This window comes from Oncorhynchus gorbuscha, linkage group LG11 (assembly GCF_021184085.1).
Source record: "Oncorhynchus gorbuscha isolate QuinsamMale2020 ecotype Even-year linkage group LG11, OgorEven_v1.0, whole genome shotgun sequence".
Classification (NCBI taxonomy): Eukaryota; Metazoa; Chordata; class Actinopteri; order Salmoniformes; family Salmonidae; genus Oncorhynchus; species Oncorhynchus gorbuscha.
In genome coordinates, this window is record NC_060183.1 from 3408235 (window position 1) to 3424180 (window position 15946).

The 15946-nt window shown below is 44.8% G+C and overlaps 1 protein-coding gene across 1 annotated transcript in view; it reads left to right on the top strand.

The window, feature by feature from the left end:
* Positions 1-15946, top strand: part of srd5a2b (steroid-5-alpha-reductase, alpha polypeptide 2b) — a 71398-nt gene that overhangs the window by 15640 nt on the left and 39812 nt on the right. Inside the window, exon 3 of the mRNA XM_046367813.1 lies at positions 15364-15527. Coding sequence (XP_046223769.1) covers positions 15364-15527 — 164 coding nt within the window. The remainder of the gene's footprint in view (positions 1-15363; positions 15528-15946) is intronic.

Genomic DNA, 15946 nt, shown 5'->3' on the forward strand with positions numbered 1-15946 from the left:
ACATTCACCCAGGCCCATTGGCTATGGATCAGGAAATATTCACCCAGGCCCATTGGCTATGAATCAGGAAACATTCACCCAGGCCCATTGGCTATGGATCAGGAAACATTCACCCAAACCTAGGCCCATTGGCTATGAATCAGGAAGCATTCACCCAAACCCAGGCCCATTGGCTATGAATCAGGAAACATTCACCCAGGCCCATTGGCTATGAATCAGGAAACATTCACCCAAACCAAGGCCCATTGGCTATGAATCAGGAAACATTCACCCAAACCCAGGCCCATTGGCTATGGATCAGGAAGCATTCACCCAAACCCAGGCCCATTGGCTATGAATCAGGAAACATTCACCCAGGCCCATTGGCTATGGATCAGGAAATATTCACCCAGGCCCATTGGCTATGAATCAGGAAACATTCACCCAGGCCCATTGGCTATGGATCAGGAAACATTCACCCAAACCCAGGCCCATTGGCTATGAATCAGGAAGCATTCACCCAAACCCAGGCCCATTGGCTATGAATCAGGAAACATTCACCCAGGCCCATTGGCTATGAATCAGGAAACATTCACCCAAACCCAGGCCCATTGGCTATGGATCAGGAAGCATTCACCCAGGCCCATTAGCTATGGATCAGGAAACATTCACCCAGGCCCATTGGCTATGAATCAGGAAACATTCACCCAGGCCCATTGGCTATGGATCAGGAAACATTCACCCAGGCCCATTGGCTATGGATCAGGAAGCATTCACCCAAAACCAGGCCCATTGGCTATGGATCAGGAAACATTCACCCAAACCCAGGCCCATTGGCTATGGATCAGGAAACATTCACCCAAACCCAGGCCCATTGGCTATGGATCAGGAAACATTCACCCAAACCCAGGCCCATTGGCTATGGATCAGGAAACATTCACCCAAACCCAGGCCCATTGGCTATGGATCAGGAAACATTCACCCAGGCCCAGGCCCATTGGCTATGGATCAGGAAACATTCACCCAGGCCCATTGGCTATGGATCAGGAAACATTCACCCAGGCCCAGGCCCATTGGCTATGGATCAGGAAACATTCACCCAGGCCCATTGGCTATGGATCAGGAAGCATTCACCCAAACCCAGGCCCATTGGCTATGGATCAGGAAACATTCACCCAGGCCCAGGCCCATTGGCTATGGATCAGGAAACATTCACCCAGGCCCATTGGCTATGGATCAGGAAACATTCACCCAGGCCCAGGCCCATTGGCTATGGATCAGGAAACATTCACCCAAACCCAGGCCCATTGGCTATGGATCAGGAAACATTCACCCAAACCCAGGCCCATTGGCTATGAATCAGGAAACATTCACCCAAACCCAGGCCCATTGGCTATGAATCAGGAAACATTCACCCAAACCCAGGCCCATTGGCTATGAATCAGGAAACATTCACCCAGGCCCATTGGCTTTGGATCAGGAAACATTCACCCAGGCCCATTGGCTATGAATCAGGAAACATTCACCCAGGCCCATTGGCTATGGATCAGGAAACATTCACCCAGGCCCATTGGCTATGGATCAGGAAACATTCACCCAGGCCCATTGGCTATGGATCAGGAAGCATTCACCCAGGCCCATTGGCTATGGATCAGGAAGCATTCACCCAAACCCAGTCCCATTGGCTATGGATCAGGAAACATTCACCCAAACCCAGTCCCATTGGCTATGGATCAGGAAACATTCACCCAAACCCAGTCCCATTGGCTATGGATCAGGAAGCATTCACCCAGGCCCATTGGCTATGGATCAGGAAACATTCACCCAGGCCCATTGGCTATGGATCAGGAAGCATCCACCCAGGCCCATTGGCTATGAATCAGGAAACATTCACCCAGGCCCATTGGCTATGAATCAGGAAACATTCACCCAAACCCAGGCCCATTGGCTATGGATCAGGAAACATTCACCCAAACCCAGTCCCATTGGCTATGAATCAGGAAACATTCACCCAAACCCAGGCCCATTGGCTATGGATCAGGAAGCATTTACCCAAACCCAGGCCCATTGGCTATGGATCAGGAAGCATTCACCCAGGCCCAGGCCCATTGGCTATGGATCAGGAAACATTCACCCAAACCCAGGCCCATTGGCTATGGATCAGGAAACATTCACCCAAACCCAGGCCCATTGGCTATGAATCAGGAAACATTCACCCAGGCCCATTGGCTATGGATCAGGAAACATTCACCCAAACACAGGCCCATTGGCTATGAATCAGGAAACATTCACCCAGGCCCATTGGCTATGGATCAGGAAACATTCACCCAAACCCAGCCCATTGGCTATGAATCAGGAAACATTCACCCAAACCCAGGCCCATTGGCTATGAATCAGGAAACATTCACCCAGGCCCATTGGCTATGGATCAGGAAACATTCACCCAGGCCCATTGGCTATGAATCAGGAAACATTCACCCAGGCCCATTGGCTATGGATCAGGAAACATTCACCCAGGCCCATTGGCTATGGATCAGGAAACATTCACCCAAACCCAGTCCCATTGGCTATGGATCAGGAAGCATTCACCCAGGCCCATTGGCTATGGATCAGGAAACATTCACCCAGGCCCATTGGCTATGGATCAGGAAGCATCCACCCAGGCCCATTGGCTATGGATCAGGAAACATTCACCCAAACCCAGGCCCATTGGCTATGGATCAGGAAACATTCACCCAAACCCAGGCCCATTGGCTATGGATCAGGAAACATTCACCCAGGCCCATTGGCTATGGATCAGGAAACATTCACCCAAACCCAGGCTCATAGGCTATGGATCAGGAAACATTCACCCAAACCCAGGCCCATTGGCTATGGATCAGGAAACATTCACCCAAACCCAGGCCCATTGGCTATGGATCAGGAAACATTCACCCAAACCCAGGCCCATTGGCTATGGATCAGGAAACATTCACCCAAACCCAGGCCCATTGGCTATGGATGAACTTCCCACTCCAAATGATTTCAAAACTAAATCAGGGTTTGGACTGATATGAATATGAGGAGTCTGATGCCAAAATTGTACATGATAAAAGTATGGGTTCACACTGCTGACCCAGATGTCTTATTACTGTCTGAGACCTGGTTTAATAAATCTGTTCTAAATCAGTCTATAGACTTGGATGGTTATATTGTTTATCGATGTGACCGACAAAGTAAGGGGGAGGAAGTATAACCATCTATATTAAAGACAGATGTGGTTACTGAGGTCTTTATCTAAACCAAAACAGTTTGATTTTTTAGCATTGAAGCTGCAATTATCGAAAGCTGTGAACTCCGATTTCCATCTGCAAAAGTAGAATCTCTGGATTCTCTGGCTGAACTGATGCGTTGTTGGGGGGGAAATGAAATGGTCCTTATGGGCGATTTTAAACTGGGATTGGTTATCTCCGAACTCCGAGGACATAAGAGGACTGTGCCATACACTACATTTTATCCAAATTATAAATGCAAGTCATGAGACTCAATCCAAAAGACATCTCTAAGTCAACACTTATTGGTGTTATTCTAACAAACAATCGAATCAATCAAATCAATCCGCATACAAAGCCGGCCGTTGGTATTTTCCCTAATGAGCATTGTGCAGTTGCTTGTATTAGAGACATCAACATTCATAGAGTTCCCTCTCGGTTCATAGTCAAATGACATTTTTAGGCAGTTCTGTGAGCAGGCATTCCTGCATGAACTTTATGCATCTAAACTGGGAGAGGATTGCACTAATTCCATATATCGAAGACACTCCCATTTTCATTCTATGTTTTCTACTATCTGCGATAAACACGCCCCTCTCAAAAAGTCCCGGTTAAGGAGGTAGAGACACTTCCTGGTTGACAGAGAAAATCATCTGATTGGCTCCAGAAATACACAATGGGCCAATGTCAGAAAGGGGTAACTCCCAGACTGAACGGGAGTTATTCAGGCTGAACGGGAGTTATTCGGGCTGAACGGGAGTTATTCAGGCTGAACGGGAGTTATTCAGGCTGAACGGGAGTTATTCGGGCTGAACGGGAGTTATTCGGGCTGAACAGGAAACTGAGAAACATTTTGTTAATACGGAAATGTAAATCTAGCTTCCATTACGAATCTGCCAAACCTCAATAACTTCACGAAATTATGGGAAAACCATTTAAATCCATGAATGTTAATAACACAATTGCCCTCAAATTCAATGGATGTGAACTGACAAGAATAAACTGCTTGACATTGTTAATGAGAATTTTGCTAAAGCTGGGCATTTGTTTGACAATCATGTTGATCCAGTTGAAACAACGGAATCACTACTAAAGAGACTGTAGTGGAGCAGGTTGAGAGCTTCCAGTTCCTTGGCGTCCACATCACCAACAAACTAGAACGGTCCAAGCACATCAAGACAGTCATGAAGAGGGCACGACAAAACCTATTCCCCCTCAGGAGACTGAAAAGATTTGGCATGGGTCCTAAGATCCTCAAAAGGTTTTACAGCTGCACCATCAAGAGCATCCTGACTGGTTGCATCACCGCCTGGTATGGCAATTGCTGGCCTCCGACTGCAAGGCACTACACAGGGTAGTGCGAACGGCCCAGTACATCACTGGGGCCAAGCTTCCTGCCATCCAGGACCTCTATACCAGGCGGTGCCAGAGGAAGGCCCTAAAAGTTGTAAAGGACTCCAGCCATCCTAGGCATAGACTGTTCTCTCTGCTACAGCACGGCAAGCGGTACCTGAGCTCCAAGTCCAGGTCCAAGAGGCTTCTAAACAAACAGCTTTTACCCCCAAGCCATGAAGCTCCTGAACAGCTAACCAAATGGCTACCCAGACAATTACCCCCCCCCCCCCCCCAGAACACTGCTGCTACTCTCTGTTATTATCTGTACATAATCACTTTAATAACTCTACCTACATGTACATATTACCTCAATTACCTTGACACCGGTGCCCCCACACATTGACTCTGTACCGGTACCGCCTGTATATAGCCTCCACATTGACTCTGTACCGGTACCTCCTTTATATAGCCTCCACATTGACTCTGTACCGTAACACCCTGTATATAGCCTCCACATTGACTCTGTACCTTAGCACCCCGTATATAGCCTCCACATTGACTCTGACCTGTACCCCCTTTATATAGCCTCCACATTGACTCTGTACCGGTACCCCCTGTATATAGCCTCCACATTGACTCTGTACCGTAACAACCTGTATATAGCCTCCACATTGACTCTGTACATAGCCTCCACATTGACTCTGTACCGGTACCCCCTGTATATAGCTTCCACATTGACTCTGTACCGTAACACCCTGTATATAGCCTCCACATTGACTCTCTGTCGGTACCCCCTGTATATAGCTTCCACATTGACTCTGTACTGTAACACCCTGCATATAGCCTCCACACATACATAGCCTACACCTGTTGTATTCAGCATTTCACTGTAAGGTCTACTACACCTGTTGTATTCAGCATTTCACTGTAAGGTATACTACACCTGTTGTATTCAGCATTTCACTGTGAGGTCTACTACACCTGTTGTATTCAGCATTTCACTGTGAGGTCTACTACACCTGTTGTATTCAGCATTTCACTGTAAGGTCTACTACACCTGTTGTATTCAGCATTTCACTGTAAGGTCTACTACACCTGTTGTATTCAGCATTTCACTGTGAGGTCTACCTACACCTGTTGTATTCAGCATTTCACTGTGAGGTCTACCTACACCTGTTGTATTCAGCATTTCACTGTAAGGTCTACTACACCTGTTGTATTCAGCTATCTACTCCCTCTGTACTGGGTTCTCTACTCCTCCCTCTGTACTGGGTTCTCTACACCTCCCTCTGTACTGGGTTCTCTACACCTCCCTCTGTACTGGGTTCCCTACTCCTCCCTCTGTACTGGGTTCCCTACTCCTCCCTCTGTACTGGGTTCCCTACTCCTCCCTCTGTACTGGGTTCCCTACTCCTCCCTCTGTACTGGGTTCCCTACTCCTCCCTCTGTACTGGGTTCCCTACTCCTCCCTCTGTACTGGGTTCTCTACTCCTCCCTCTGTACTGGGTTCCCTACTCCTCCCTCTGTACTGGGTCCTCCCTACTCCTCCCTCTGTACTGGGTTCTCTACACCTCCCTCTGTACTGGGTTCCCTACTCCTCCCTCTGTACTGGGTTCCCTACTCCTCCCTCTGTACTGGGTTCCCTACTCCTCCCTCTGTACTGGGTTCCCTACTCCTCCCTCTGTACTGGGTTCCTACTCCTCCCTCTGTACTGGGTTCCCTACTCCTCCCTCTGTACTGGGTTCCCTACTCCTCCCTCTGTACTGGGTTCTCTACTCCTCCCTCTGTACTGGGTTCCCTACTCCTCCCTCTGTACTGGGTTCCCTACTCCTCCCTCTGTACTGGGTTCTCTACACCTCCCTCTGTACTGGGTTCCCTACTCCTCCCTCTGTACTGGGTTCCCTACTCCTCCCTCTGTACTGGGTTCCCTACTCCTCCCTCTGTACTGGGTTCCCTACTCCTCCCTCTGTACTGGGTTCCCTACTCCTCCCTCTGTACTGGGTTCCCTACTCCTCCCTCTGTACTGGGTTCCCTACTCCTCCCTCTGTACTGGGTTCCCTACTCCTCCCTCTGTACTGGGTTCCCTACTCCTCCCTCTGTACTGGGTTCCCTACTCCTCCCTCTGTACTGGGTTCCTACTCCTCCCTCTGTACTGGGTTCTCTACTCCTCCCTCTGTACTGGGTTCTCTACTACGGTCGTCGCCTTGCCAACTACTACGGTCGTCGCCTTGCCAACTACTACGGTCGTCGCATTGCCAACTACTACGGTCGTCGCCTTGCCAACTACTAAGGTCGTCGCCTTGCCAACTACTAAGGCCGTCGCCTTGCCAACTACTACGGCCGTCGCCTTGCCAACTACTACGGCCGTCGCCTTGCCAACTACTACGGCCGTCGCCTTGCCAACTAGTCATCCTTAAAAACATAGGTGCTGGGCTAATACAGAATACATGGTATAGAACAAGAAGGCCTGTTTATGCTCCCAATTCAACACTAACAGGAAGGACTGTTTATGCTCCCAATTCACCACTAACAGGAAGGCCTGTTTATGCTTCCAATTCAACACTAACAGGAAGGACTGTTTATGCTCCCAATTCACCACTAACAGGAAGGCCTGTTTATGCTCCCAGTTCACCACTAACAAGAAGGCCTGTTTATGCTCCCAATTCACCACTAACAGGAAGGCCTGTTTATGCTCCCAATTCACCACTAACAGGAAGGCCTGTTTATGCTCCCAATTCACCAGTAACAGGAAGGCCTGTTTATGCTCCCAGTTCACCACTAACAAGAAGGCCTGTTTATGCTCCCAATTCACCACTAACAGGAAGGCCTGTTTATGCTCCCAATTCACCACTAACAGGATGGCCTGTTTATGCTCCCAATTCACCACTAACAGGAAGGCCTGTTTATGCTCCTAATTCACCACTAACAAGAAGGCCTGTTTATGCTCCCAGTTCACCACTAACAGGAAGGCCTGTTTATGCTCCCAATTCAACACTAACAGGAAGGCCTGTTTATGATCCCAATTCACCAGTAACAGGAAGGCCTGTTTATGCTCCCAGTTCACCACTAACAAGAAGGCCTGTTTATGCTCCCAATTCACCACTAACAGTAAGACCTGTTTATGCTCCCAATTCAACACTAACAGGAAGGCCTGTTTATGCTCCCAGTTCACCACTAACAAGAAGGCCTGTTTATGCTCCCAATTCACCACTAACAGTAAGACCTGTTTATGCTCCCAATTCAACACTAACAGGAAGGCCTGTTTATGCTCCCAGTTCACCACTAACAGGAAGGCCTGTTTAGGCTCCCAATTCACCACTAACAGGAAGGCCTGTTTATGCTCCCAGTTCAACACTAACAGGAAGGCCTGTTTATGCTCCCAGTTCACCACTAACAGGAAGGCCTGTTTATGCTCCCAATTCACCACTAACAGGAAGGCCTGTTTATGCTCCCAATTCACCACTAACAGGAAGGCCTGTTTATGCTCCCAGTTCACCACTAACAGGAAGGCCTGTTTATGCTCCCAATTCACCACTAACAGGAAGGCCTGTTTATGCTCCCAATTCACCACTAACAGGATGGCCTGTTTATGCTCCCAGTTCACCACTAACAGGAAGGCCTGTTTATGCTCCCAGTTCACCACTGACAGGAAGGCCTGTTTATGCTCCCAATTCACCACTAACAGGAAGGCCTGTTTATGCTCCCAGTTCACCACCGCTTCCGTCCGAAACGGATCTGTGCTTCGTCAGGTCAATCACACTGTGTGTTCACATCCCCAAATATACTCATTTCACCTCACATCACCATTACGGACATGACTCATGTGGGTGCAGAAAACATATGTATATCTCTAATAATGGAATAAACAATGAGATGGGGGCATGTAATGGTTCCAGAACATAATGTATATCTACAAAATGACCAAGTGGGTAACCTGGAAGGCAAGGCAAAGTAAAGGAACACATTCAGGAAGGAAATGGTCTGATATCAACCTCTTGTTTCAGACCTCTAGGAGACACAGTGGACAAACGGTCTGATATCAACCTCTTGGTTCAGACCTCTAGGAGACACAGTGGACAAACGGTCTGATATCAACCTCTTGGTTCAGACCTCCAGGAGACACAGTGGACAAACGGTCTGATATCAACCTCTTGGTTCAGACCTCCAGGAGACACAGTGGACAAACGGTCTGATATCAACCTCTTGGTTCAGACCTCTAGGAGACACAGTGGACAAACGATCTGATATCAACCTCTTGGTTCAGACCTCTAGGAGACACAGTGGACAAACGGTCTCATATCAACCTCTTGGTTCAGACCTCTAGGGGACACAGTGGACAAACAATCTGATATCAACCTCTTGGTTCAGAACTCTAGGAGACACAGTGGACAAATTGTCTGATATAAAACTCTTGGTTCAAACCTCTAGGAGACGTGGTTCACAAATGGGGAATCCAATACAATTCTCTTCTCAATAAAAGATTAGCAGTATTATTCTCCCCTCTCCTAGGAGTCTTAACATGTTCGATACCAATGTGTCGCAGAGAGCTGATGCTGTGACGAGCCTCCATGAAATGCTCAGCCACAGGGTCCTGGTCCTGGGTCCTCACCACCTGGATTCGATCTCATGTAGCAAAATGGGAATCTCTGTTATTTACAGCGGATAAAAGTAGAGACTTAATATTGTTACTCCGGTGTTCTGCGCTATCCTTGTTTTCAGAGGGCGTTTTGTTTTTCCTACACAGCATAGACCACAAATACATTTGATCAGGTAAACTCAGCAACAAAAAAACAAGGAACATCCTCTCACTGTCAACTGGGTTTATTTTCAGCAAACTTAAGATGTGTAAATATTTGTATGAACACAACAAGATTCAACAACTGAGACATAAACTAAACTGAACTGAACTGAACAAGTTCCACAGACATGTGACTAACAGAAATGGAATAATGAGTCCCTGAACAAAGGGGGGTCAAAATCAAAAGTAACAGTAACAGTCAGTATCTGGTGTGGCCACCAGCTGCATTAAGTACTGCAGTGCATCTCCTCCTCATAGACTGCACCAGATTTGCCAGTTCTTGCTGTGAGATGTTACCCCACTCTTCCACCAAGGCACCTGCATGTTCCCTGACATTTCTGGGGGGAATGGCCCTAGCCTTCACCCTCTGATCCAGCAGGTCCCAGACGTGCTCAATGGGATTGAGATCCGGGCTCTTGTGCGATGTACCGATCCTGTGCAGGTGCTGTTACACGTGGTCTGCCACTGCGAGGATGATCAGCCGCATGTCCTGGCTCCCTGTAGCACTGTCTTAGATATCTCACAGCATGGAACATTGCAATTTATTACCCCAGCCAACATCTGCAGTCCTCATGCCTCCTTGCATCATGCCTAAGGCACATCCATGCAGATGAGCAGGGACCCTGGGCATCTTTCTTTGGGTGATTTTGAGTCGGTAGAAAGTCCTCTTTAGTGTCCTAAGTTTTCATAACTGTGACCTTAATTGCATACCCGTCTGTAAGCTGTTAGTGTCTTAACGACCGTTCCACAGGTGCATGTTCATGAATTGTTGATGGTTCATTGAACAAGCTTGGGAAACAGTGTTTAAACCCTTTACAATGAAGATCTGTGAAGTGAATTGGATGTTTACTAATTATCTTTGAAAGACAGGGTCCTGAAAAAGGGCCGTTTCTTTTTTCGCTGAGTTTAAATCATTTTTTTTGTGGAACATGTAATGATGCCCTTGATCTTAATGGCCTTGCCCGTAATCGGGTGATTGAACATTGTGAATTTGTTGGTGAAGTTACACTGGGTACATCTATAGTTACCGTCCGGCACGTTGTCTAGGAAGGTGCTACGTGGCACTGTTGGAAGATCAGACCTCCCCACCATGTGACTGATGTTGGGGGCGTGTCTGAGGACAACTCTCTGGGCTTCTTTAAACGTCTTCTCCAATTGTGAATCAGTTATCAAGATGTACCAGTGTTTTTAATGATGTGGTCAAACTGTTTACCAAGTGGGGAGTACTGAAGGAAGCGTTGAACGTGTCGGGCAAGGAGGGCGGAGAGGTTTGGGCGAGGCTGTCATCCTGGGTCATATTTTTATAACATGCTGACCAAACCGGACACGCCATTGAGCGCACGCCATCGAGCGCACGTTGATTTTGTCCACCCACACCATAACCGATCAGGACACGCAGGTTGAAATATCGAGGGTTGGGGCAGAGAGACAAGGAGAGGGAGGAGGGCATACGCCTTGTCGTAAAATGGAGTCCTGAGAGAAAGCAAGAACAAGATGGTTGTCAGTAGTGCAGTATTATCATAAGGAGACGAATACTTGGAAAATGGGGGAGTGGAGGGAAAAAGAGAGGGAGGAGGTCTAAGAGAGAGAGAGAGAGAGAGAGAGAAGAAGAGGATGAGCTTGGGTCGGATAAAAATGGACAAAAGGGAGATGGTTTGTTAAAGGAGAACGGTAGAAAGTGTAAGCAGAGGGAGCTGAAGACAGGAGGAGAAATGGAAGTACATGAGGGTGAAGTCTCGGAGGTGGTAGGTGTGGTGAAGTTATCGGAGACCGAGGTATGAACAGAGGATCAGGAAAAAGATGAGTCTGTGACAGTAGGAGTGAAGTTTATGGAAAAAGTGGACTCTTGCCTTTTGGCTGATCTATTTGTGGTTTCAGGGTGGGTGAATAAAATAGTTGAGTCATGTGGAATCGGTAAGGGTAACAAGAAGTGGTCTAGTGATAATTGTTTGTTTTTCTGTTGGTCAGGGGGAGAATGCAGAGTAAAACGAGCGGGGGCAAGAAAAGTGAATTGTTACCCTCTCTAGAAAAGGGCAGTAAATTTAAAAAGTTGATCATCTGAGGGGAACGATTCCCGATGTGTGTGATGCTCGTCGTTTGATGCGACGAGGGGGGGGGGGAAGAAACGGAAGAGTCATTGTCTGTTCTTTTGAGTTTTGAAGTTGAGTCTTTACCCGACAAAGTTTAAGTTAGGCTATATAAGTTATCCTGTACGAGTTTATGTTCCCGAATAAAGTTAACATGTTACAGGTGCCACGCTTATGGACATGTGGCCACGGTGTGTAGGTGGGATGGTCCGAGGTGTGAGAAATGTACAGAAGGGCATTTAGACAAAGGAATGTGTAGTATTGGGGAACGTACTGGTATGTATTAATTGTAGGGGTGCCCATGGAGCTGGGGATCAGAAATGTCCCGTGCGAGAGAGATCCGGGGTTACAGTAGAGTAGGAGTTGTCACATGCTGAGGCAGTGAAGAAAGTAGAGGGAGATGGGTTAAGGGCTAAGGGTTAAGGGTTAAGGGCTAAGGGCTTGTAAGTAAGCATTTCACGGTAAAGTCAACACCTCTTGTATTCGGCGCTTGAGATAAATACATTTTGATTTGGTATACATGGAATAAACTCAGGTCTAGCACTGCTCCCCAACACATTCAAGAGACAGATTAAATGTTTCCATTCTATCAATGTGGTGACACAACAGTATCAACAACTGCACATTGATCATTAAAGTACCAAGTGCCTTTAACTATATTACACGCCATTTTAGTATATACGATTTTATCCAAAGCAAACACGCTCATTCATGTTCCCATATGACGGGTCCCAGGAATCAAACACACTATCCTGCCGTTTCAAGCGTCATACTCTACCAACGGAGCTATAGGACCTAACACATGATGTCACTTTGACAACAAAACATGTCAACTTGTGGAATGCATTATGTACTGCTTATGAATGCATTATGTACTGCTTATGAATGCATTATGTACTGCTTATGAATGCATTATGTACTGCTTATGAATGCATTATGTACTGCTTATGAATGCATTATGTACTGCTTATGAATGCATTATGTATGGGTTATGAATGCATTATGTACTGCTTATGAATGCATTATGTACTGGTTATGAATGCATTATGTATGGTTATGAATGCATTATGTATGGTTATGAATGCATTATGTATGGGTTATGAATGCATTATGTACTGCTTATGAATGCATTATGTACGGCTTATGAATGCATTATGTACTGCTTATGAATGCATTATGTACTGCTTATGAATGCATTATGTATGGCTTATGAATGCATTATGTATGGGTTATGAATGCATTATGTACTGGTTATGAATGCATTATGTACTGCTTATGAATGCATTATGTACTGCTTATGAATGCATTATGTACTGCTTATGAATGCATTATGTATGGGTTATGAATGCATTATGTACTGCTTATGAATGTATTATGTACTGGTTATGAATGCATTATGTACTGCTTATGAATGCATTATGTACTGCTTATGAATGCATTATGTACTGCTTATGAATGCATTATGTACTGCTTATGAATGCATTATGTATGGGTTATGAATGCATTGTGTACTGCTTATGAATGCATTATGTACTGCTTATGAATGCATTATGTATGGGTTATGAATGCATTATGTACTGCTTATGAATGCATTATGTACTGCTTATGAATGCATTATGTACTGCTTATGAATGCATTATGTATGGGTTATGAATGCATTATGTACTGCTTATGAATGCATTATGTACTGCTTATGAATGCATTATGTACTGCTTATGAATGCATTATGTACTGCTTATGAATGCATTATGTACGGGTTATGAATGCATTATGTATGGGTTATGAATGCATTATGTATGGGTTATGAATGCATTATGTATGGGTTATGAATGCATTATGTACGGGTTATGAATGCATTATGTACTGCTTATGAATGCATTATGTATGGGTTATGAATGCATTATGTATGGGTTATGAATGCATTATGTACGGGTTATGAATGCATTATGTATGGGTTATGAATGCATTATGTACTGCTGATGAATGCATTATGTACTGCTGATGAATGCATTATGTACTGCTTATGAATGCATTATGTACTGCTTATGAATCCATTATGTATGGGTTATGAATGCATTATGTACTGCTTATGAATGCATTATGTATGGGTTATGAATGCATTATGTACTGCTTATGAATGCATTATGTACTGCTTATGAATGCATTATGTATGGGTTATGAATGCATTATGTACTGCTTATGAATGCATTATGTATGGGTTATGAATGCATTATGTACTGCTTATGAATGCATTATGTACGGCTTATGAATGCATTATGTACGGCTTATGAATGCATTATGTACTGCTTATGAATGCATTATGTATGGCTTATGAATGCATTATGTATGGGTTATGAATGCATTATGTACTGGTTATGAATGCATTATGTACTGCTTATGAATGCATTATGTACTGCTTATGAATGCATTATGTACTGCTTATGAATGCATTATGTATGGGTTATGAATGCATTATGTACTGCTTATGAATGCATTATGTACTGCTTATGAATGTATTGTGTACTGCTTATGAATGCATTATGTACTGCTTATGAATGCATTGTGTACTGCTTATGAATGCATTATGTACTGCTTATGAATGCATTATGTACTGCTTATGAATGCATTATGTACTGCTTATGAATGCATTATGTACTGCTTATGAATGCATTATGTACTGCTTATGAATGCATTATGTACTGCTTATGAATGCATTATGTATGGGTTATGAATGCATTATGTACTGCTTATGAATGCATTATGTACTGCTTATGAATGCATTATGTACGGGTTATGAATGCATTATGTATGGGTTATGAATGCATTATGTACTGCTTATGAATGCATTATGTATGGGTTATGAATGCATTATGTACTGCTTATGAATGCATTATGTACTGCTTATGAATGCATTATGTACTGCTTATGAATGCATTATGTACTGCTTATGAATGCATTATGTACTGCTTATGAATGCATTGTGTACTGCTCATGAATGCATTGTGTACTGCTTATGAATGCATTATGTACTGCTTATGAATGCATTATGTACTGCTTATGAATGCATTATGTACTGCTTATGAATGCATTGTGTACTGCTTATGAATGCATTATGTACTGCTTATGAATGCATTATGTACTGGTTATGAATGCATTATGTACTGCTTATGAATGCATTATGTACTGCTTATGAATGCATTATGTATGGGTTATGAATGCTTCACGTAGCCCTTACGTAGGTATTCTCTTCTGTTCCTCTATCGTGGACAGGACATTTGTGTACTCCTAACCATGCACTGTACACTGAGTGTCCAAAACATTAGGAACACCTTCCTGATATTGAGTTACACCCCCGTTTGCCCTCAAAACAGACTCAATTTGTCAGGGTATGGACACCACAGAGATGCAGGCCCACTCAGTGTACTTTCTACCCTGTCATTCAGTGTAGTGTCTACCCTGTCATTCAGTGTACTTTCTACCCTGTCATTCAATGTACTTTCTACCCTGTCATTCAGTGTAGTGTCTACCCTGTCATTCAGTGTACTTTCTACCCTGTCATTCAGTGTACTTTCTACCTTGTCATTCAGTGTACTTTCTACCCTGTCATTCAGTGTACTTTCTACCTTGTCATTCAATGTACTTTCTACCCTGTCATTCAGTGTACTTTCTACCCTGTCATTCAGTGTAGTGTCTACCCTGTCATTCAGTGTACTTTCTACCCTGTCATTCAGTGTACTTTCTACCCTGTCATTCAGTGTACTTTCTACCCTGTCATTCAGTGTACTTTCTACCCTGTCATTCAGTGTAGTGTCTACCCTGTCATTCAGTGTACTTTCTACCCTGTCATTCAGTGTACTTTCTACCCTGTCATGTAACTCTTTTCACTCCTTCTTCTTCCCTCCCATGCTGCCAGGACGTTTGTGTACTCGGTGCTGATGCGAGGACGACCGTTCCCCCTCCGTGTGATGATAGAGGCGGGGGTGTTCTGCAGTCTGAACGGGTTCACACAGAGTCACTACCTGGTCCACTGTGCCCACTACCACCCCACATGGACCTCTGACACACGCTTCCTCATTGGTACAAACATTTATTAGAGCAAGGAGATAAACCTGAGTTTACTAATCGATCAGATGTTGTTTTCTTTAATCAACACTTAAAAGTCTTGTTTTTTGTAGTTGTTTGTTATAGCAAACAATGTTTTCACACTACAATGATTCTCCTTAAAAAGTGATTAGAACTTAAATAGATAGTTCACCCAAATTACATGCTTTGGTTTAGTTTGCCTGGCGCTGTTCCCACATGCTAATGTTTTTACCATTCGTGACACAAATCCCATTCAAGTCATGGGACCGATATTACTTTTTTTTTTGGGGGGGGGGGGGACATTTGAACATGATGCATGAGAAATGCTAATATCGGTCCCATGGCATGAATGGGATTTGTGTCACGAATGGTAAAACAGCGCCAGGCAAATTAAACCAAAGCCTGGATATGCA